Here is a 25,793-nt window from a genome sequence, read left to right on the forward strand (position 1 = left end):
TGGGCTGCTCCCGCGGCATATGGAGGTTCCCAGGCTAGGGGTCTAATCGGAGCTGCAGCCACCAGCCTACGCCAGAGCCACAGCAACGCTGGATCCGAGCCACGTCTGCAACCTATACCACAGCTCACAGCAACACAGGATCGTCAACCCACTGAGCAAGGTCAGGGACCCAACCGCAACCTCATGGTTCCTAGTCGGATTCGTTAACCACTGCGCCACAACGGGAATTCCAGAAAACATTTTAAAAGTGAAGTATAAATCAGACTAATGAAGAATATTTTCAAGCGCATTTTCTAGAGCACTTGATCCTCATATGCTGCATGTAATCAATAGAAAGTTTTTCATCATCTAGCTTTTGCAGGGAGATGTCAAAGAGGAAAAATCAAGTATGTTTCAAAATAATAGTTGTAAAAAATGTTCTTCACTTTGTAAGTTGCAGAAATATCACCTTCAATGCCTAAGAATAAGATTCTGAGAAAATGAACATGATAAGAAAAGGATCAATGAGAGGTAATGACTAATACAATATTTAAAAAGATTCAAGATAGAAGAAAATTATTTGAACTAATAAAATGCTGCCATTTTTTCTACCACCTTTGAATATTGTGCTTAGAACTTTTACTAGAATATTCATAAACCCATAGAAAACATGAAATAAAATATTAAACTAAAATATTCATTGTATAACTTAACACTGAAATGATAAGCATAAAAATGTACAAAAACAGGATGAGACTGGCAATGTATTTGAAAGTTAAATTTAGTCTTTGGATGTCACAAAAAAAGGAGAATTTGACAAAAATTAAATGCAGTAAGAAAACCACTAGTCTCTAAATTTATTTCAGGGAATTTAGGGGAATAATATCACATTATCTAAGAGATATTTTACTTTTAATATAAGCTAAGCAAAATAAGTCTATAATATGTCACTGTGAAAGGTGAATATGAGATTTTCAAGTGTTAATCAATGTTTCTAAACTTGAGTTTTTTTTTTTTTGTCTTTAAGTAGCCTTATCTGCATTCAGAAAACTTGTTCCCATCAATCAGTCTATTATGATATGGAAAATTCAGTTCTATAATAATTTGACCATGGTCTTTTCATGCAAGACTATATGCTAATGTAAACCTAAAAGAAAGTATGTGTGTTCCAAGGGGGATAGGTAGGTGGCAGGGAGGGATGTGCTGGGAGTTTGGGATTGGTGTCTATGGAATGACTGGCCCACAGGACCTGCTGTATAGCACAGAGAACTCGCTTAGTTGTACAACAGAATTATCACAATTTGTAAATCAATTATATTTCAATAAACTTAAAAAATGAAAGTATGTGTGGCTTCCCAGACTCATCTGAAAACTTGTTGCCAGTTATTGAGGTTCCAGTCTTAAAACCCAGTAAATATCTGTTACCATGTTCTTCTATTGCTCCAGAACTGTGTTCAATGTCTTATTTCATCCTTACAAGTACTACACTGAGAAATATTGTTTCTAAATAATGTAAAATATTCACGTGGAAATTCCTATAGGAAGTAAATTTTTAAAAATCAAAGGCAAGTAAGATTTTATGATATTATAGACTTAAGTAGAATTAAACACATAGATGTGCTAAAAGAAGTCCTTGGTTCCCATCCAAGTTGTACTAACTTACTTTGTGAATGTTGCCAGACCATTCTTTACATCTTAGGCTATTACCTTCTGACTTGTTATTACAATGAATTAATAATATCAGAGTTGTGAAAGTGTTTTGACATAAATAATGCCAAAAATTTCTCATTTCTCTCTGATAATATTTAATATATTTGTTGGGTGGTCCTAATATTTAAATCTCCACTTTCATAGCATTTTTCATATTATCTGTAAAATCATCCATCTCTGCTATCTATAAATAGAAGAGAAACACATACAATATGTAATGTTTACAAAATCCTTTATAGAGTGTTCAAAAATCAGGGGAGAAACAAATTTTTGGTATGATTTTTAACGGCAAATAGTGAGTTTACTTGTGTACACCTTACAGTGATTCCTAAAGCATGTCATATATTGGGTTATATGGATTCTGAAGTCCACATTTTGGTTAGATAGGAGGACAACAGCAAAACTATGCTATTCAATGCAAAATTAATATTAAAAATAAACACTGCTCAGTTGATTTTGTCATCAAGTAAGAAAAAATTAATACCCATGTATTTAAATTCAAGGGGTTAATAAAATCAGTTTTGAGTTTGTGGGTACAGGGCCCAGTCAGATCTGGAGCTTCTGAATCCTGCGTCAGCATTCTGGCCCCAAAAGAGGTAAGGTACATGTATGGTCGTTCACATTATTAATTTCACCACCACTTGTAATTCCATTTGGCTAATACTGACTAAAAACAAAACAGAACAGAGCAAACAAACCAACACCTGACACTATTTTCCAAAGGCGATATATTTATCAACGTAATTGTTTTTCATGAAATGGCATACAAGCCTGTTTACTTTTTTACGTTTTTTCTCTCTCTCTTTTTTGGGGTGGGGGGCACTCTGGCAGCACATGGAGGTTCCCAGGCTAGGGGTCTCATTGGAGCTACAGCTGTGGGCCTATGCCACAGCCACAGCAACATGGGATCCAAGCTGTGTCTGTAATCTACATCATGGCTAATAGCAATGCTGGGTCCTTAACCCACTGAGCGAGGCCAGGGATTGAAACCACTTCCTCATGGATACCAGCTGGGTTCATTACTGCTGAGATACCATGGGAACTCCTTTTTTTTTTTTTTCCTTAGCCTGTTTAAATATAAAACAGAAGCTTTTCAAAGATGCCCTTTTAAAAAAAATAAAAGCAATCCAAAAGCACATGGCATTTATGCATAGGTTTTAAAATATCACTGGCAGCCTAGTCTTCTAGCCTCAGTTCTATAAGTCCTGTCTTAAGAAAACAATAATTATCAGGTAAGAGAACATATTAAGAGTGGAATATGAATGTCTCTCCAGATTCTACCAAAGAAAAAGAGCACCATGTTAGATCTCATTTAAATAGAGCACATGTAACCGTAAAAACCATATTTCCCAAGTTGTTATTGTTTGTGATGCGCATTTAAGTGCACAGAACATTTGCCTTTATGGCAGTTTTATTCTCTGCACCGTAAATGGCAAAAGGGTTTCTGTTCAATTGACTTTCTCATAAAAAGTTTAATTCCCTACTCATTTTGGCATAGGTTATAGCTTCAGTTTCTTACTCCAGCTTATATCCATACTCTGAGTTCATAAATTCTGCTATGTATGCCAGACTGAACTGAACAATTTTTATTAGCTATGTATAACCACATGATTTGCAGCAGTTAGAAAGTTTTTTTTTGAAGGGGTGGGGATGGAAATTACTTTAAGGCAAAATTCACATCATAGTGAATAGCAGGGCGTTATATAAAAATAAAGTTTGTTTCTATGGTAAGCATCATCACAAAGTATTTGATGCCAATAAACAAATACAATATACTATAACCTATTATAGATGCTTTCTTCATAATCAAAATATATTAATAGAATTAAAGTATAAGAAATTATGTTCAGAGATGTTTTGTAAGTTTTATCTATTCCACAAATCATAAATCGCTAAAGAAAATTCTTAGTCATTTCTTGTCTACATTTAAGAATCAATGACAGTAAATTGTTAGCATGCTACAGACACATTTAAATGTTCAACAGGGAGTTTCTGTCGTGGCACAGCAGAAACCAACCTGACTAGGAACTCTGAGATTGCAAGTATGATTCCTGACCTTGCTCAGTGGGTTAAGGATCTGACATTGCTGTGAGCTGTGGTGCAGGTCGCACACATGGCTCGGATCCTGTATTGCTGTGGTTGTGGCATAGGATGGCAGCTGTAGCTCTGACTGGTCCCCAACCTGGGAACCTCTATATGCCGTGGGTGTGGCCCTCTAAAGAATAAATAAATAAATATTCAACAGAATATAATAGAAAGAAGAAATATATATATATAGGTATAGATATAGATATATGTATTGATATAGAGATATAAATATAGACAGATGTTTTTAATTGGGACTCTATTTGTAATTATAAAACAATGAATAAATATACAGGCTTAAATAGAAATGCCAAACATAAATCTGATAAATTCAGTATGTGAAACAAATAAGAGTTGTCTTAAAGTTCAAGTAATTAATGAACCACGCAAATCCTGCTTTCCTCAACTTTTTAAAAAGTTTTTGCTAATATTTTTCCAATACTTTTTTATTAAATTCTTTTATTTTGAGATAAAATCATCTGCAGTTGGAAGAAACAATGCAGAGAGGTCCCATGTATTCTTTCCTCATTTCTACCAAGGGTAACATTTTGCAAAATTACAGTAAAATGTCATTACCAGAATAGCAACGATCCTATCCACTGATCTTAGATTTTCTGTTTTACCATCCATTAGCTGTGTGGGTAAGTGTGTTTCATTCTACCACATGTGTAGGTAGGTCTCTGTATTCACCACTTAACTAAGAACATAAAATAGTAAAGATCTGTAAATATTTTGAAAATTAGTTTTAAGGCGCTAGGATTCCTTTGTTTTTGTTTTTTCTTTTTAGGGCTGCACCCGCTGCATAAGGAAGTTCCTCGACTAGGGGTTGAATCAGAGCTACAGCTGTGGGCCTATACCACAGCCACAGATATGCAGGATCCAAGCCACTTTTGCAACCTACACCACAGCTCCCAGCAACGCAGAATCCCTGACCCACTTAGCAAGGCCAGGGATCAAATCCACATGGATACTAGTTGGACTCATTTCCATTGTGCCACAATGGGAACTTCGGCACTAGTAATCTTTTAAAGCAGAAATTTACAAACTTTTGCTGGAAAGATCCAGATAAAACACTTTTTAGGCTTTGCAGGCTATGCAGTCTCTGTTGTAAAGACTCAACTCAAACTTTCTAGCTCAAAAGCACGCAATGACAGTTCCCAACTGATTGGGAACTGGTATGGTGGTGACTGGGTGTGGTGTTCCCATAAAACTTTGCTTAAAAAAATAAGCAGCGACCTTTGGCCTAAAGGTTCTTGTTCGTTGATTTCTACTCTAAGGTTTTCATAATCACCTTTTTATAAATCTGCAAGTAGCAATTTTTTAAGGAAGGAAAGTTATTCCTGTCAATTTTTCTTTGATATTTGTTTTTCTATTTGAAAATAACTAATTAAACAAAAGTTCTTAGCAGTTCTTGAAAATAATATCTAGATTTGCTTCTTCCTTTTGGCCACCATTGGAAACAATATAAATTGTTGAAATTTCACAGAAAATATAATCATAAGAATTAATTTTAGCCACCACAATACCAAACCTTCTGGTATACATTTATGATATATATATGTCAAAATATCAAAACAAACAAACAGAAGATCCTCCAGTTCTGAGACCTGGGAAATATGTTAAGCCTGGTGATTTACCCAGATAATAAAAATTTAATTATAATACTCTGTACGATTGGAAAGGTTTTTTTGTTTGTTTGTTTTGTCTTTTCAGGGCCACACCGGCAGCACATGAAGCTTCCCAGACTAGGGGTCTAATCGGAGCTCTAGCCGCTGGCCTACACCACAGCCACAGCAATGCAGAATCTGAGCCACATCTGCTACCTACACCACAGCTCATGGCAACGCCGGATCCTCATCCCACTGAGTGAGGCCAGGGATCAAAACCGCCACCTCAGGGTTCCCAGTTGGATTCGTTTCCCCTGCGCCATGATGGGAATTCCAATGAGAAAGTATTTTGAAGCAATCATAGCTCTAATAAATTTCTTAGTATAAGTCTGAAGGACAAAAGTTTTTTCCAATTGAAAAAACTTCATTGTTTTGTGAAATAACTCATAAGAAGGTCAACATTCCTAGATACATCTGGTTCATTTATTTCCATGCTGATTTACATGCTAAGTTTCATTATGCCTAAGCCTCCAGCAATAAAGCAGGACACTAAATACACCAGATTTTTCCCTGTGTGATATTTAACAGTATATGTATCCATATAATTAATTGCTGGTATCAATTGTTCAACATTAGAATATGCTTCTAAATTAACTCTTTATCTTTTTATTTACATAGGACTATGCTATAATGCTTCAGTGGAACAGTAAAACTTTCACTGCACCAACTGAGGTCAAAATGACAGAAAAATACTCCTTTATGAATATTAAAGCCTGATGTTAATATAATCAACTTTAGCTATTTATAAAACAGATCAAATTGAAGATGATAAGAAGCTGAACTTGAAAGCAAAATAGCTGCTATTCTTTCTGTAAAAGAAGATAATTTAATATCATCAAATTCTCTGCATGTGTATTTAGGGTGCACAGAGTTCACTCTGGTTATGAAACCATTCTGATAATTTATCTCAATTAACCAAAGGGCTAGAAGTAGCCACCTTGACTCCAGAGCATTCTATAAAGCCCTGGTATTTTTTTTGATCACCTTGGAAATAATACTATATTAATTCTACCAAGTTTGAAAAAGAAAAACTATAGTCGTTTTAACTTGATGGGCAAATGAACAACATTGTATGTTACTATAAATTTAAGATAAGAATCAAAATATCACACAAGATTTTAAGTGTAAATATACTTCAGCAAAGTTCTGAGAACTTGGGATGTGGAACCAACTGAAGTTAAGAAATCAAGCTGATCATTGACCTATTTGAACAATCAAAATTCTATGTATTTAACACAGAAGTTCAGTCTGGGTTTTGACTATTGATAAGCAAATATTGTTTCCAGTATAAATAAATAAGTTTATAACAGTATAAATAAATAAGAAATAAGTTTATAAATAAATAAGAGGCATTAAAGATGGCCAATGATTTATTTATCTAGCCTAAGATAATTTGTCAAATTACTAATTCAGCAGTACTTTTCTGTCAACAGTGACCAATGATTTTGAGTGCTGTGAAAGTAAAAACTGGCAACTTTGAAATTTTAAATTATCGACATCTCAGATTTACTAAGCAGGGTTAGCTTGAGTTCTTCATAGTTATTTCAGTGGGCATTTATAGGTTCTAAATAATTTGAATTATGTGCTGTGAGCTGAAGGAATCAGTTTTAATCAGGAAGAAATGAGATGTTATCACAGTGTGGTTTGGCACTTACTCTCCTCTCAATTTCACTCCATGTGCCTTTCGCTTGGTGGATTTGGCCTCTCTATGTCCCTAAGATTACAGCTATGATTGGGAAGCCATATGGTGCAATGCTGTAAGCTATATTAAATTTTGAGTCATATTTTGGCCAGCATTGTGCTCATCATTGAGATACAGAAGAGTATCCATGTAAATGTCTGTACTCTTTCTCCTTATTGGTGCTATTAAGCACACATTTTTTCTTTTTTTAGATGCTTGCTATATAAAACAGTGCTAGAGTTTAAATTTAAAGGCACTAGTTGAGAAGAGAGAAGAAAGAGAGGAAGGTGGCACTTCCGGCTCACCCTGGATTTACCTTGAAAGAAGCAGTCCTCATTGTGAACAATGGTAATCTTGCGTTTTTTCAGGCAAGCAGCTCGATGTACCTCACAGTGGTTTTCATAGAACTCTCCATCAGATCCACACACGGGCTTGTAGTGCTGACTGCAAAGGTCCATGCAGGCACATTCCGCCTGGCCTGTCTCTCTGCTGAGAACACAGTGCCTTCCCAGACCACAGTATTTGTTTTCACAGGATCCCAAAGGGCCATTCTGAATCAGGAATCCTGAGGAAGAAGAGAAGAAAAAGCATTTGGATTCATAGGGCCAGATAAAACACTGATGTCCAAGTTTCAAATGAAAGTAAAACAAAGCCTAGGAGTAATATGGTAATAAGAAATATCTTATTAAAAAGTCTAAGACTCTATAAGCCTGTAAGTCTAATAATAATGTGGCCTAACTATATATTAATGTAACATAATTAGGGTTCAGTTGTTCTCAGTGGAGAAGGGATTGTATCAAAGCCAGTGGATGAACTTTTTTCAAAACACCTTTGACATTTTCCACTTCTTTCCCTCTTTCCCTGAGGTCTCTCCTCCTACTCAATGAGTATTACAGGAACTAAGGACAGAGGCTCTAAAGTTAAACCACCTGAATTCAAATTCTCTACCACTTAATAGCTTTTTGTTCTTGGCTAAATCACTTCTCTGTGCTAAGCTGTGTCATGTGTAATACAGGGTTAATAACATAGGCCATCCCCTAGAGTTGTACAAAATATTGCACGTGCTGATCCACAGAACGCACAGCACTGGCACATAGTAAATTTCTAACAAACGTCGACTTTTACATTAACAGAATTCTGGAAGGAGAAAGGAAATGTATGTATGTAAGACAGAAAATAAGAAGGAAAAAGAATGAGAAATAGTGCCTTGGAAAATTCTTTTTGGTTTATAAGAGCTGATCTTCTCTTGCTTTGACCTTTGCCACTTGGCAATCACTGATGCATGTCATGACTACATGAACAAATCATGAAGAATTTTCTTGTTACTTATTCAGTCTAACCATCTCCATTGGCATCAGAAAAGTATGGGTAGATCTAACTGCCTTTTACTAAAACCAAACTAAGCAACTTTAATCTTTATGCTTATAGGTAAATCTGGATTTTTCTTTTTAAGAACATTATCTGACTGAAAAGTGAAAAATGACAGTAAACTAAGATAATTATACATCTAACCTATACAGACATCTTCAGGAGTAATATATATTCACATATATATGCATGCAGAAATATTTATGCTCATATATTTACCATCACTGACACTTGTACATTGAAAATAAGAAAGAAAAGTTTTGAGAGGTTAAAAAGTTAAATTATAGTAATTTTACTAGATATTTAGTATATATTTTCAGCTGGTTGGTTTTACACCTTCTCTCTGCATGTTTGCAGGGAAAAACATGGGTTATGATCCAGAGCTTAAATTACAGCTCCACCATTTGCAAACTTAAGGACTTTGAGTGGATACTTATCACCTCTTGTAATTCAGATTCCTCATCTGTAAAATATGGATAATAGCATATCCTCAAAATGTTATCAAGATTAAAGGGCTTGAGAGGGAGAGATCAAGCCCACAGAGTAGAAGGAGGCTGAGCTTACCGCCCCTTAGAAACACATCACAACTGAAAATACCTATAGGGGGCCTCCTATTGAAATCTACTGGGACTGGCTGAATGGCTCTGCTACAATAAAGTCTATAGGTAAAGATCCATACAGCATCTGACAGGAGGGGAAGAGAACAGGTAAACACCTACACCCCTAGCAGTGGACAGAGAAGTGGAGGGACTATCACAGGCCTGGAGCTCTCCCTGGGGAGCAAGGGATTCAAGCTACATATTAGGTATCCCCACCTTGGGAGCCAATGCTGAGAAGGCAAGTCCCCCTAGCTGGTTTGAAAACCAGTGAGGCTTAGTTGAGGGCTGTAAGAAACCAAGATTTGACTCTTTTTTTTTCTCTCTCTCTCTTTTCTTTTTTACAGCTGCACCTACAAAATATAGAAGTTCCTGTGCTAGGGGTCAAATTGGAGCTGCAGCTTCTGGTCTACACCACAGACATGGCAACACTAGATCTGAGCTATATCTGTGACCTATAACACAGATTGCAGCAAGGGGGGATCCTTAACACACCAAGTGAGGACAGGGATCTAACTGCATCCTCACAGAGACAACTTACGATTTTTAATCCACTGAGCCACAGTGGGGACTCCCAAGACCCCACCTTTTCAGAGCATGTGCATAGACTACTTACTCACAGTCACTCACAGAGACAGCAGGGGCCAGCCCACCAGGACTTCCCCTGTGCATCCCTAACCTGTTCTGACTCCGACTCCGGCCTTTTTTTACTCCTCCTCCTCAAGACAGAGGCTATCATTGCCAGTAAGGATGCACGAGCTTGGAGAGAATGGAGGCAGCTCACACCCCAATCCTGCTTCTGACCAGTGCGGAGGCAGCCACTGTCAGCTCATGAATCCCTGCACACATTCAAAAGGGGTCAAGGCCAGCCCAGTGGTGTGACACCACTTTCACAGCCCAAACCTGGTCTCTAAACAAAGCATGTATACCTGGGGAAAAAGTGAAACCAGCACAGAAGTGCAGCCCCAAGCACCAAGGCCCTGCCCTTATTCCAGATGAAGGTGGACACTGCCAACATACCTGGGAGAAACCCACATTCCTCAGGGCTTCTGCTTTAGACACTTGGGCCTCAACTCTGCCCCAGATGGGGCAGTGATGACTTCTGAGCATAGGAAAAGCCCTGACTTGCACTGGATCTGACTCTGGTTTTGAGCCCACAAACTCCAGCCCTACCTCCAACCAGGCAGTCCACCCTGGGGAAGACCCAGCCTATAATCACTTCAGATCCAGCTTCTCTGTCACGCCCCCAACCCCAGAGCCACTGAAAATATTCAGGGTGTATAGGATCCCTCCCACAAAAGGTCACACCCTCAAGACTGGGATAGGTAACTGTTTCACCTAATTTCATAGAGACAGAGAAATTTAAACAAAACAGGAAAACAGAGGAATTAAGTTCAAATGAAAGAATAACAACACCACCTGAAAGAACCATAATGACATAGAGAAAAATACTTTTGATAGAGTTCAAAGGAAGATTAATGAATAGCAATAGTAACGAAGAGTAATAAAATGCTAACTGAATGGGAGAAAACATAGAAGAATACAGTAAAATTTTAACAAAGAACTGGAAAATATAAAAGAGAAACAGTGAGAGCTGGAGAATACAAAAAGAAATGAAAAACCCACTCGAGGGAAGTAACAGCAGACTCTGTCATGCAGGAGAACATATAAGTGATCTGAAAGATGGAATAAAGTAAATCACACAATCAAAGTAGAAAAAGAAAAACAAATTTTTTTAAAAATGGGCATAGTTTAAAAAACCTCTGGGACATCATCAATTGTACTAACATTTGCAATATAGGGGTTGAAAAGAATAGAAAGAGAAAAGGGTAGAAAATTTATTTGATGAAATTATGGCTGAAAATTTCCTAAACTTGAAGAAGGAAATAGATATCTATGTCAGGACACGCAGAGGGTTTCAAACAGAATGAACCCAAAGAGACCCATGCCAAGACACATTGTAATTAAAATGGAAGATTTAAAGATAGAGAGAATTCTGCAAGTAGCAAGAGATTAACAAAGTCACACACCAGAGAACCCCCATAAGGCTATCATCTCATTTCTCTGTAGAAACTTTGCAGGCCTGAATGGAACGGCATGATATATTTAAAGTGGTGAAAGGAAAAACCCGTAACCTAGGATACTCTACCCAGCAAGGTTTTTATTCAGAATTGTAGGAGAGACAAAGAGCTTCTCGGGCAAGGAAAATCTACAGAATTGATCAATATTAAACTGACCTTATAAAATATGTCAAAGAGTCTTCTTTAAGGGAAAAGGAAAAGCCTTCAATAAGAAGTTAAAAATTTAGAGTGGAAAAAATTTCACTAGTAAAGGCAAGTACAAATGTGGATGAATCACATGTTAAAAGACAAATGTGTAAAATCAGCGATTGCTTCAATAAACAGTGGATAGACTTGAATGTAAAATATGGCATCAAATATACAAAATGTGTTGGGAAGCTAAAATACATGCAGGTTTTAGAATGTGTTTGTACTTATATGACTATCAGGTTAAATCAAGAAGATATAGTGATAGGTCAACATATTTGAACTCCATGGTTACCACAGAATAAAAGCCTACAACAGATACACAAAATCTAGAGAGAATAAACACAAATATAACACTGAAGAAAGTAATCAAACTATAAAGAAGAAACCAAAAAAAGGAGAGAAAATAACTAAAGAAACAGAAACCACCAAAAACAAAACAAAACAAAACAAGACAGAAACAACAAGATGCTGTAAGTACACATGTAACAATAATTAGTTTAAATGTTAATGGACTGAATGTCCCAATCAAACGACATAGGATCACAAATTGGATTAAAAAAAAAATAACAGGGAGCTCCCATTGTGGCTCAGTGGGTTAAGAATCTGACTAGTATCCATGAGGATGCAGGTTTGATCCCCGAACTCACTCACTGGGTTCAAGGATTTGTCAGTGCCACAAACTGGTGTAGGTCACAGATGTAGCTCAGATCTCGCATTGCTATGGCTGTGATGGAGACTAGTAGCTGCAGCTCTGATTCAACCCCTAGCCTGGGATCATCCACATGTCATGGATTTGGTCCTAGAAAGACAAAGAAAAAAAAGACCCATCTATATTTTGCAAGAGAATCACTTTAGAGCTAAAGACACACATACTGAAAATGAGGGGATGGCAAAAGTTATTTCCTCGAAATAGAAAAAAAGCCAAGTTGGGTAAACTTTTCATTCATTATGTAATGACAAAGGGATCAATAAAATAGGAGGATATAGCTTTGTAAATATAAATGTATCTAGTAAAGAAGAACTTAAATATATACAGCAAATATTAACAGACATAAAAGGAGAATTTGACAATAATATAATGGTAAGGAATTTAATATCACATTTATATTAATCAACATATCATCTAGACAGAAAATTAATAAGGAAAAAATGGATTTAAGTGACACATTATAAAGTCATAATATGTATATAAAATGCATATATAAAACATAAATAATATAGATCACTTTATATTCAAAACACAAAATTCATTCAAGTGCACATGAAACATATGCTAGGCCATAAAAATCCTCTAAACAAATTTAAGAGGATAGAAATTATATTTATCATGTTTTCTGACCACAAAAACATAAGACTAGAAACCAATTATGTGAAGAAAGCTGGGACAGATACAAGCACATGGAGAATAAAAACCAGGCTACTGAAAAACTAATGGATTGAAAAATATATTAAAGAGGAAATTGGAAAATATCTTGACACAAATAAAACTAAAAACCACAACTTTTCAGAATCTATGGAACACAGCAAAAGCAGTCCTAAGAGGAAAATTTATGGTGATATAGGCATATGTGAAAACAAGAAAAATCTCAAATAAACAACCAAACGAACATCTAAAGGAATTAGAAAAAGAACAGCAACAACAATAAAGCCCAAATCAACAGAAGGAAGCAAACAATATCAGAGAAAAAATAGAGATTTTAAAAAAAGAAAAGATCAATGAAACCAAGAGCTTGCTTATGAAAAATATAAACAAAATCAAACCAGGTTCATTAAGAAAAAAGAAAGAGGGCCCACATAAATACAATTAAAAATGAAAGAGGAGAAATTACAACTGATATCATAAAAGTACAAATAATCATAAGAGAATATGAACAATGATATGCCAACAAATTGGACAATTCAGAAGAAATAAATACCTCCCTAGAAACATACAATCTTTTAAGATTGAATGAGAATAATTAAATTGTTTATTAGTATTTTAAATACTAATAAATTATTAGTATTTTAAATATTAGTATTTAAAATAAAACAGTAATCAAAAATATTAGTATTATTATAGTATTTAATTATTAGTATTTAAAATAAAAGAGTAATCAAAAAAATCTACTGACAAACACGTCTAGGATGAGATGGCTTCAGAAGAATTCTACTGAATATATAAGGAAGAGTGAATATCTAGCTTTCTCAGACTGTTTCAAAAAAGAAGAGGAATAAATAATCTCAAATTCAGCCTACGAGGTAGCAATTATTCCAAAAAAAACCCCTACAAAGACACTACAAAAGTGAAAATTACAGGCCAGTATCCTCAACAACATATTGACAATCTGAATTGAGGTACACATAAAAAAGATCTCACCATGATCAAGAGGAATTTATGTAAAAAACTCAAGGATTGTTCAATAATTGCATTTTTTAATGTCTGAAAATTAATCAATGTGATGTGCCACCTTAAAAATATGAAGGATAAAAAGCACAAATCATCTTTATGGATGCAGAAAAAACATTAGGTCAAATTGAACACACATTAGTCATAAAAACTCTCAACAAAGTGGCTATAGCAGACATATAATTAAGGCCATTAGGACAAACCCACTGCTACCATCATACTCAGTTGTGAAAATCTGAAAGCTTTTCCTCTTAAGTCAGGAACAAAAATAGCCACTCACACCATTTTTGTTTATCATAGTATTTAAAGTCCTAGCCACAGAAATCAAACAATAAAAATAATTAAAAAGCATTCATAGTGAAAAGGACTGTATAAAACTGTCACCATTTGCAGTGACATGATACCATACATAGAAAACCCTAAAATCTCCACCAAAAAACTATTAGAAATATTAATGTGCCCAGTAAAGTTGCCAGATAAAAATTAATATACATAAATCTGCTGCTTATCTATCCACTAATAATAAACTATCAAAACAATAAAGCAAGAGAATAATCTCATTTACAAAAGTGTCAAAAATAATAAAATACATAGAAGTAAACTCAAGAAAGTGAAGACCTATCCTTTGTAAATTATAAGACAACGATGAAGGATATTAAAGATTATAAAATGAAATGTAAAGATATTCTATGTCATGTATTAGAAGAATTAATACTGTTTTGTCCATATAGCAATCTACAAGTTTAATATTATCCTTATCAAAATGTCCACGACATTTTTCACAGAACTAGAAAGAATAATCCAAAAATTATGTAAGACTGAAAGACCATGAATAGCCAAAACAATCCTGAGAATAAAGAATAAAACTGGAGGTATCACATGACAGGATTTCATATACTAAAAAACCAAAGTGATCAGAGCAGTATGGCACTGGCACAAAAACAGACACATGAATCAGTTGAACAGATCAGAGGGCCCAGAAATAAATTCATGCACATATGGTCAATTAATCTATGTCAAAGAAGGCAAATATATAATGAAGAAAAGACAGTTTCTTTAATATGTGGCGTAGAAAACTGGCTATTACATATAGAGAAATGGAATTAAAATATTTGCTCGCACCTGATACAAAAATAAACTCAAAATTGATTAAAGACTTACATGTAAGACAGGGAACCATAAAACTCCTAGAAGAAAACATATGCAGCACACTCCTTGATATATATATTAGCAATATTTTTTTTTGGATTTTTCTCCTCATGCAAGGGAAACAAAAGCAAAAATAAACAAATGAGTTCCTGTCGTGGTGCAGTGGTTAATGAATCTGACTAGGAACTAAGAGGTTGCAGGTTCGTTCCCTGGCCTTGCTCACTGGGTTAAGGATCCGGCATTGCCTTGAGCTGTGGTGTAGGTTGCAGAAGTGGCTCGGATCCCGAGTTGCTGTGGCTGTGGTATAGGCCAGTGGCTACAGCTCCGATTGGACCCCTGGCCTGGGAACCTCCATATGCTATGGGAGTGGCCCTAGAAAAGGCAAAAAGACCAAAAATAAATAAATAAATAAATAAAATAAACAAGTGACACCTAATAATAGCTTTTATAATAGCCAAGAAAACAATCATCAAGATGAAACAGCCAGCTACTGAATGGGAAAATATTTTTGCAAATGAGATGTTTAATAAGGCGTCAATACCCAAAATATATACAGAGCTCATACAACTCAATATCACAAAAACAAGCAATCCAGTTAAAAATGTGCAGCAGACCTGATAGACATTTTTCCAAAGACATACAGATAGCCAAAAGGCACATGAAAAGAAGTTTAACCTCACTAATCATCAGAGAAATGGAAATCAAAACCACAATAAGTTATCACCTCACACCTGTCCGAATGGTCATCGTCAAGAAAACAAGAAACAATATGTTGTGAGGATGTGGGGAAAAGGGAATCCCAGTTCCCTTCTGGTGACAGTGTAAATTGGTATAGCTTATAAGGAAAATAGTATGGGGGTTCTTCACAAAGTAAAAATAAAACTACCATATGATCCAGCAATCCCTCTCCTGGGCATATATCCAGGGGGAAAAATACTAATTCAAATACTTCTAAAAGATACATGCACCCCCATGTTCATAGCAGCACTATTTAAAGCATTGTTGCAAATTATTGTATTGCAAACAGTATTGTAAAGCAACCTAAGGGTCCATCAAAATGAATGAATAAAGAAAATGGAGTATATAAATACAGTGGACTATTGCTCAGCCATAAAAAAGAATGGAATTTTGCTATTTGCAGCAACATGGATAGACCTGAAAAGTATTATGTTTAGTGAAGTAAGTCAGACAGATAAAGACAAATGTTATATGTTTTCATTTACACGTGAAATCTAAAAAATACAATAAACTAATGAATATAACAAAACAAAAATAGACTTACAGAGTAAACAAACTAGTAGTTACCAGTAGAGAGAGATGTGGAGGGGGGAACAAGTTAGGGAAGGGGATTAAGAGGTACAATCTACTAGGTATAATATAAATAAAATACAAGGATGTGATGCACAACACAGGGAATATAGCCAATATTCTATAATAACTTTAATAACTTTAAATGTCTAATCACTTGAAACTAATACAACATTGTAAATAAACTATACGTCATTTGAACAAAATTCAAAATCTTGGCACATGTAAAAGTCTACTTAAATGTTAGTTATTATTACTATTTTTTAGGAACTAATTTACATAAAAACAGACATACACAAATAAAAACATATTTAAAAATCAATTTTATCTGTTTTTATAAATAAAACCATGAGATATTTTTATTTTCATAAAAATTTACATATTTCCAAATGGAATTTAGAAAAACTGAAATCACAAAAGATGACCAATACTATCAATGTATAATGTAAAAAAAATAACATTTTTGATAGAAGTGTAAATTGAAACAAATTTGCTTGAAAACAGCATAAAATTATTTGTACTTTTTAATACAATTGTCAAGTTAAAGTTCTATAACACTTAGAAAAAATAAGAAAAAGATAATATGATTTATTGAACCAAGTTTTCCAATGGTTTTAAATGTTTACAGGGATACATTAAAAAAGAAAGTCCATAATTGTGTTAATGATAACTGTAAAATAATGACTGATTTCCTTTTGAAAGAACTTCTTCTTCATTCTTATATCAGTACTTACGTCTATTGTTGATTGTTCATTTTATGTTTATATAAAGGGTACAAAATGTGGCTGCCATCTTTACACAGGAATTTGAATCACATAGCTGTAATTAGATTCATATACCTGTAATTTTGTAATTTGAATAGTTTTATCTTTTTTAGGGCCACGTATGTGGCATACATGGAAGTTCCTGGGCTAGGAGTCAAATCAGAGCTGCAGTCTTGCAGTCCCTGGCCTATGCCACAGCCACAGCAATGTGGGATTTGAACCCACATCTGACATACACTGCAGCTTACCACAGAGCTAGTTCCTTAGCCCACTGAGCAAGGCCAGGGATCAAACCCACATCCTCATGGTTACTAGTTGGGTTCGCTGACCCACAATAGGAACTCCTTGAATAATTTTATCTCTTATATTGTCTTTATTTCCTTACTATCTTACTAACGACCAGGTTCTTGCTAACAAATAGTTTAAATTTATGAATAGAGTATTTTATTTTTTTATTATGAAAGAGTGAGTTTAAGATCAAGAGGAACATAAGTTTATATTACAGTTTAGTCAGAAACCGAGGTGGCTAACTGAATCAGTTCAATTACCTTTTGGGGAAGGAATACTTTGCTACAAAATGAGGTCATTTGTGGTATATTTAGGTCGATGAGTATATTTCCTTGATTCTCTCTTCTTAAATTTTCCTTCTTTTGCCTATATTATAGTTCAGAGATTTGTATTAGAATAGCCAATAGGCCAATTTCTAGAAGTAAATGAACTACTTTAACCTAGCTAGAAGCTGTGTGTTACATATAGCTGTTACAATTAAAAGAAATTTAATTAATTCACATGCAACCCAAAAGAAAGCTCATATTATGTAAATGAATAGCTAGAGCATATTCTTTCTGACAGTAATTATCCATGACTAATGCAGAACTTAAGTTTCAGCTGAGATTAAATCAATTTAATCTGATCAACATGTCAAAGATTTCTTCTAAGCACATTCAATCAGATAACACACTAAATGAATTTTAATCAAGAACTTAAGTCCTGCTATCTGACAACCTGATAAAATAACATTCGTTCCCCCCCACACACAAAGTCCTAATAGTTAACAAGTACATTATCTTTTAACGTTGGTGTCTTCAGGGCATTACAAAAATTCCTCAGATTGAAAATAAACAGAACTGAAAGGTGAAAAGATAAGACACTAAATCATAAAGCAAAATCATGCCACATAATTCTAAAGACGGTCTTAGGAGTTCCCTTGTGTCACAGTGGGTTAAGGATTCAACATTTTCACTGCGGTGGCTCAGGTCATTGCTGTGACATGGGTTCAATCCCTGGCCTGGGAACTTCTGCATGCTGCAGGCATGGCCACAAAAATAAAAAATGACAAAATAAAGATGGTCTTCTCGAATTCTCAATAATGATGAATTCTCTTCAGGTGATTTAGGCCATGTATACTTTATTAAACAGGTGCTTAATATAGAGTGGCTCTACATTGAAATAAACTTATAAAATATATTATTTTTATGTGCCAGGTGCTATATTAGATGCTATAGAATAGATAAAAACAATGGTCATTGATACTTTTGTATTTTTTTAAGATCTCAATTTTTTCTATAGTAGCTGATTTACAATGTTCTGTCAATTTCTGTTGTATAACATTTTTGACACTTTTTCTAGCGGCTTACAAAAGGGTGTAAGTCAGCGCTGGGGCCCACGGAGAGAGGCAAAGATATAGGGATATGCTTAAAGGCAAAAAGGAACATGAGATGGAGACTATCAGGTAAGTCCTCACAAATAATACATGATGTCATGCCTGAGGTTATGTTCCAGAAATGGTTTAGGAGTTCAGAAGGCTGATATAGGGATAGACAGAGTTGGAAGTGAAGGTTGACACTGGATTTCGAACAGTAACAGCAGAAGGAAGAAAGAACCAGATTTGGATGAGCTAACTACCTGTAATGATAACAGTGGAACATAAACAGAATTGATTTAGAGTGTCAAGTTAGTGGAGGTGTTAACTGTCACATAAAATGTATAATGTTATAGTATACAATGTATTATGTTAATTTTGACTTGTTAAAAAGAACCACAGATTTGGGGGCACAGGATAGGATAATAGTCTTTGCTTTTTCCATTATCTATTAGACTAACCCCAACCAGGTTTCAATTTCTTTGGGTCAGATGTTCAAATGATAAGAAAAAATGATACTAACAAACTATCTTTAGATTAATGCTCATCCAAAAATCCCTTTCACTTAAAAGTGGCAAAACAGTTTTTGATAAAAGCTAATGTCTGATTAGGAGTTTGGGATTAATATATAAGCACTACTATATATAAACTAGTAAACATCAAGGACCTACTATATAGTACAGGGGACTATACTCAATACCTTATAGTAACCTGTAATGTAAGTCTGAAAAAGAATATATTTATTCATATATATACATAATATATATATATATGAATCACTTTGCTATACACTTGAAACTAAAAAAACATTGTAAAATAACTACCTCGATAAAAAATTTACTCCAACAAAAGGTAATATTTGAGAAATATATTTAGTAATATTTCTCCAGAATGCCTAGGTTTTATCATTTTACTTTGTTTTTTTTTGTATCACATTAATAATTACAAAAATGGACTTTAAAGTCACAGAGTCCTTTATTTATGTTCCAACTGTGACTTTAAGTGTGATTTCAGGCAAGTTAATTAAAGTGTTTGATTCTGCTTCCCCATCTAACTAGAGCATAGAAGAAACTGTGTTATTTAAATGAATACATAAAATAGAGGTAATGATAATAATAATCATAGTAGCATATGGTTGTTGAGAGGATTAACTGAGATGCACTGAAAGTGTCTGGCATAGAGTATGTGTTAATAAATATACTTATTAAGAATTATCATATACTATGAATTTGGCACTTTGAATACATTGGCTTAGAATCTTTGGACTGAATAAAGAACAGACTTTTACAACTCTAATTATTGTTATAACCATTGGAAATGGATTTATTGGAATGTTAAAATTTGTATATTGGAGTGTGTTTTCATATAATGCACTAAAAATTTCCTGGAGTATCCACTAGGCAAGATTTCCCCCCATTTGAAAAGAAACAAAAAAGAAAAAAAAGCTCCCATTTATATAGTTAGACGTTTTGATTGAAAAATAAAAAATTATGGTGACATTTTGCTTCCCACGTAAGGAAAAATCAGGGAATTCTTCAGTAAATCCAAAATACAATTTCCTGTTGCATGTGGCAAACTCTAACAAAATACATTCAGTCCTTATGAACTTCATGGCAAGTGGAAATTCAAGTAAATATTCCAAACCTGTAAAAGATGGAGCCCAGTATGATCTCTTTCTGACCTCAGATGACTGGGGTATTGTTTCCTGATGCTACTTTGGAAAGCTGGTCCAAACAAGGCTGCCTGACTGTTTGCCAAGGGTGCCACTATTGAAAAACAGTTTGAATGGTCACATATCTGTGGTTTAGTGAATTTATTTTAGAAAATCCACTGGACTTCTGCAAGCACCTTCATGAAATTCTGCAATCAAATTTATTTTAAAATAAGTAATTTGAAAAAATACCAAAAAAAAAAAATTAAAAAGGAGAAAGCAGCCAGAAATTCAGTTAAATTGCATCCATCCAAAATATAGATTCTGTTGAATGCAAATTAGTTTTTTTCCAGGGCAAATGAGTTTTTAAGAAGTTAGAGGATTTTAGGTCACTAAGTAATATGACAACAATTCCCTCTTATTTCATGTTTTCAGTATGATAATGCTAATTATGACAGCAGAACATTGAGAGAGCTTAAAATATACTCTCAAAAATCTTTCCTGGAGAGTTCCCACCATGGCCAGTGGGTTAAGAATCTGATTGCAACAGCCTGGGTTGCTGCAGAGGCACAAGTTGATCCCTAGAGCACTTAAAGGATTTGGCATTGTGGCAACTATGGTGTAGCAGCTGTGGTATGAGTCACAGCTGCAGCTCAGATATAATCCCTGGCCTGGGAACTTCCATACGGCATGGGTGTGGCCATAAACTCTTTCCAACTTCAACATATTATCTTGAAAATGATATCCACAAATATTTTTCTTTGTCATTAATTTTCTCGTTTCCAAGTTTCATCTAAGAAATTATTTTTATTACTATCTCTAGCTCATTGAGAACATAATATTATACTTATAATTATGTATTTTATCAGATAAAAGTACTTTTATCATCAATGTCACCTGTTTAGATCATAGAAATGAGTCAGAAGCCAAGAAATTTCACTGTAATAGTTTCTGTTAGTTTGCTGGGAATGTCTGGACAATGTAGACAGGTAAGTATATACATAGATGATAGAGAGATAGATATATTATAGGTGATCATATGGTATTTAAGACTTTCTTTTATATGACTCTGGTTTTTAAAAGCAAAAGGTTTGTTCTAAAATCTTTTAGATTAGTGAAGGTTTTGAGAGGTGTTAGAAAAAAGTATTTTACTTAGCTTATCTTCACTATGATGTTAATTGATAAAATAAATAAGAATATAAATTAATTAGCAGATGTAAAAGAAAAATATTGTATTTAATATAAATCTCTGCAATGAGAATAAAGACATATGCTAACTCATCTGTGAGACTAAAAATATTTCAGGCTTTGGAATAAACCCCAAATCTTAAAACTTCATAATTTATTATTAACATTTAAAATAGTAAATAGATTATTCTCAAATAATGCAGATGTTGATGTTTTCACACAGTGGTAAAAAGTATTAGGTAGCAAAATCAAAAGTTTAAAATGAAGATCAAATATAATAGAAGGATGGGCTTCACTAAGTGATCTTTAGATTCATTATATTGCAAATCTTTAGTGTCAGACCAGCCATATGGCTAATAGGGAACTGAAAGATAACGACATAATTTCTGTTATAACTGTAGGCAGGACTGACTGCTAGAGGAAGGAGATTGCTTTTGTAATTTAAAAGTTTTCATTTTAAAATTCCCTTCAGGAGTTCCTGTTGTGGCTCAGTGGGTCAAGAATCCAACATAGTGTCCATAAGGATGCAGATTTGATCCTTGCCCTAGCTCAGTAGGTTAAGAATTCAGAATTGCCACAAGCTGTGGTGTAGGTTGCAGATGTGGCATGGATCCAGTATTGCCAGGGGTGTGGTGTAGGCTTCAGCTGCAACTCCAGTTTGACCCCTAGCTTGGGAACTTCTGTATGTCCCAGGTGTAGCCCTAAAAAGAAAAACAAGTAAATAAAATTCCCTTCAACAAGTTATTTTAATCAATTTATTTTGGAAAAAAAATTATTAAAAAGAGGTTTTTAATGGCCTGATTTTATGTTTTCAATTAAGGGACTTTTCATTTTTTTGAGAGATTTTAGGTTTACAGCAAAATTGAGTGTAAAGTACAGAAAGCTTGATAAGCCACTGCAGAAAGATATATATACTATGCTTTTATTTTCATGAGCGTCTTAGAGTAGTCAAAACCATGCAGGAGAAGAAGCTGGCTCTGTATAGTAATTAGTCATATAGGGAAGAGAACCATAAAAAGGAGTTTGTGGGCAAAGGTTTGAATATATGAACTAGGTGACTGAATGTTGTCTAAGTGGAGAAATTAAGGTTGAAATTGTTAGAAAATGGGGTTAACTAATTAGGGAAATGATAATAGAAGCCATGAAGGCTACGCTAAGAATATGACTGGGACTGTCAAAGTTAGCACTAAACAATTTTAAGAAAGAGTGTATGAAGAAACTAGAAAAGAAACAATAGGAGTAAGCAAGCCACCACTCTAGTCTGGGTGAAAATAATCTGAGTCAGAATAAGGAGAGAACTAGAAGGAAATCCATTTATGGGGAATATGGAATGAGCAGGAAAGGGCAGAGGCAAAAGAGGGTAACTTGGAGCATAAAGGAAAGAGTTAAGAGTGGTTATAAATAAAGATAATTTAGTGAAGAACACTATCAGCTGTTGAAGAAATTCTTAACTAATATTATCAATATTCTTGAATAAATATAATAGTAGGCACAAGAGCATTAAAAAATAGGCTGCAGATTACAACTATGCAACTGAGGGTGGAGTCCAAATGCCTGCATTTCCCAGAAATGCTCAAGTCATTTCACATGGAAGAGGGGAGACTTTTATGGCACAGTTCAGAGTAATAGTCCCACTCATTCTGTGCAGTGGAAGGATTTGAATGGGTGAAAAGAGGACCAACTCTAAAGAAAGTACTACGCACAGGGTCCAAGGCACAGAGGAAAAATAAAGGGACCAAGGCAACATTTCCCAAATTCTTTCCTGGTAAATCGTTTTGTACTTTATAGTCAAGGAATTAAGTCCAACATTGTCTTTTCAGCCGACATGACAATCCATGATGACATTTCTCTAGTGTACATTAAAGTAAGAAATTCTCTTTCTGTCCACCCTAGTAACTGACATTTTTTAAAATGTAAAATTGCCAAGATTTTAAATATTTTTTAAAAATTATTTTTATTGAAGTATAGTTGATTTAAAATGTGTTAATTTCTACTGTACAACAAAGTGAAGTGACTCAGTTATACATATACATTCTTTTTCATATTCCTTTCCATTATGTTTCATCCTAGGATGCCAAATATAGTTCCCTGTGTTATACAGTAGGACCTTATTGTTTACCCATTCTATATTTAATATGTTGCATCTACTAACTCTAAACTCCCAATCCATCCTTCCCCCATTGTCTTTTTTTCAAGATACCGTTTATCATCTCCTTTATATACATAAGCTCTGATACTTATCTGCTGATCTCATGTGTCTGAAAATTAAGCTCTATGCAGCATAAATATAATTTAAATATCTTACACTAATTATCCTAACCCCCAAATAATTACCATGTTAAGATGTTTAATATATTAATATTTAAATACTTAATATAATAGTATATTAATATTTAGCATTAAGTCCCCTCGTGATTTCTAAGTCATTTGTCTTATTGATTTGTTTCTATTCTGAAACACTATAAATATTTTGGTTTTGCCCCATATCAGTCTGTTAATTTACAGTTCTCTGAAAAATCAATTTGTTTCTCAAACTTATCCTGTGTTTATGACTTCTATATACAAAATGAAATAAATCATATTAATTTATCCCTTAACTAAAAGGAAAGTTTTTCAATTGTTTTTAAAGATGTTTATGAATTTAGTTAGTTAATCGCATTATTTTCTTAGCCTCCTGAATATTTTTGTTATGGTATTCTTCTCATCACTGGCTATTTCAAAGCACTGAAGAACTGTCTACAAGTTATACAGCAAAACAAAATCATTACAGTCCCATATATACAGCAATATGTTTTCTTTTTATAAATGTTTTAATTTGCATATGGTAATCTTCTGCATGCGCACTTAGCATGTGTAATTTGCTTCAATAGTGATATTGCTTTTCTTGTTCACATTGTTGGCGAATAGATATGGGAGGCTATAGTGTGCACTTAGAAGTTATGTTATGACCTGGCTCCCCTCTTTCTATTCTGCCAAAATATCTGGCATGGATGCTCTTTGCCAGAAGTTTATCTCATGTTTTTTTATGATATAGGGCCACAAGATCCCACTAGGTTGATGTTTTATGGTCTTTATAACTTGATGACAACCCCTGTTTCTTTGATCTCCCAATCTTCTCCTTCTTGATGTAGAGGCTCTATTATACAACTTACTGAATACAGGTGGTGCCTTTGTACTGAAGAGTATACTAAGATGCATACTTGCTTTGTCTCACAAGGGCCCAGTATTTCAGTTAGGATAGGATAGAACAAAAACATACATATTTTATTAGGTTAAAAAAAAAGTGTCACATGAAAGGTACATAGTGATATGAAATTTTGGAGGAGGAAGATATTTATTTTGAGGGAAAGTAATAAAAGTTTTCTAATCAAAATCATATTTGCTCAGGGCTTTTTTTAAAAACGGTTAGGTGTTTGAGAAGGGAAATGGGTTGCAGAAGAAAGAGCATGGAGGACAGAGAAGCAATAGTCTATGTCCCAGAAAACCTGATCCTGCTCTCTTTGGATATCACCCTTAAAAGTGTTTTCAGAGTCCTAATTTCCTAAGTTTGTAATTCCATCATTATTTTTGTCCAAATTAAGGACAATTGGCAAAATCAAATCTCTTCTTACACAGTTTATATTAATTAATTAATCTATTTTTTTTTTATGGCCACACCTGTAGCATATGGATGTTCCCAGGCTAGGGGTCAGATCAGAGCTACAGCTGCGGTCCCATACCGCAGTTACAGCTATACAGGATCTGAGCTGTATCTGTGGCCTACACCACAGCTCACAGCAATGCCAGATCCTTAATCCACTGAGTGAGGCCAGGAATCAAACCTGCATCCTCACAGAGGCTGTGTCAGGTTCTTAAGCCTCTGAGCCACAATGGGAACTGCAATAGTTTATTTTTAAGTCAAGTTTCTGTTCTAATACTACCATTTATGTATACTGACTAAAACATTTTCTTGTACATTCTTCACAGTCTTATGAGTAAAGTACAGACTTAAAAACCCCTCCTGAACATTTTGTTAAACATACAATTAAAAAAAAAAACAGGGACTAACTCACTTTCCTTTAATAAAAGGAAATCAGTTTCCTGACCATTATTACTTTAGGGGATTGTAGAATTAAGAAGCATTAATGTTTCCTTTATGCAATAGACATAATCTGAGTATGTGCATGTGTATGGAGATACACTCTACCATGCATATACTTTTGTCTTAAGTGCACTTCTGGTTTGCTGAGGAGTATTGAGCATACAAATATCATTTTGTTCTCTCTTTAAATCCTTCAAAACCACTAAAAATAAATTATTTTAAAAGATACACACAAGGGTAAAGAGAACTAGAGAAGAGATCATATCAG

At 34.4% G+C, this 25,793-nt stretch overlaps 1 protein-coding gene across 3 annotated transcripts in view; it reads right to left on the minus strand.

The window, feature by feature from the left end:
• Positions 1–25,793, minus strand: part of FSTL5 (follistatin like 5) — a 786,274-nt gene that overhangs the window by 496,163 nt on the left and 264,318 nt on the right. For all 3 annotated transcript variants that reach the window (XM_047798935.1, XM_047798934.1, XM_047798933.1), the window contains one exon: positions 7,439–7,687. In XM_047798935.1, coding sequence (XP_047654891.1) covers positions 7,439–7,687 — 249 coding nt within the window. The remainder of the gene's footprint in view (positions 1–7,438; positions 7,688–25,793) is intronic.

The sequence above is a fragment of the Phacochoerus africanus genome, chromosome 10, assembly GCF_016906955.1.
Source record: "Phacochoerus africanus isolate WHEZ1 chromosome 10, ROS_Pafr_v1, whole genome shotgun sequence".
NCBI lineage: Eukaryota > Metazoa > Chordata > Mammalia > Artiodactyla > Suidae > Phacochoerus > Phacochoerus africanus.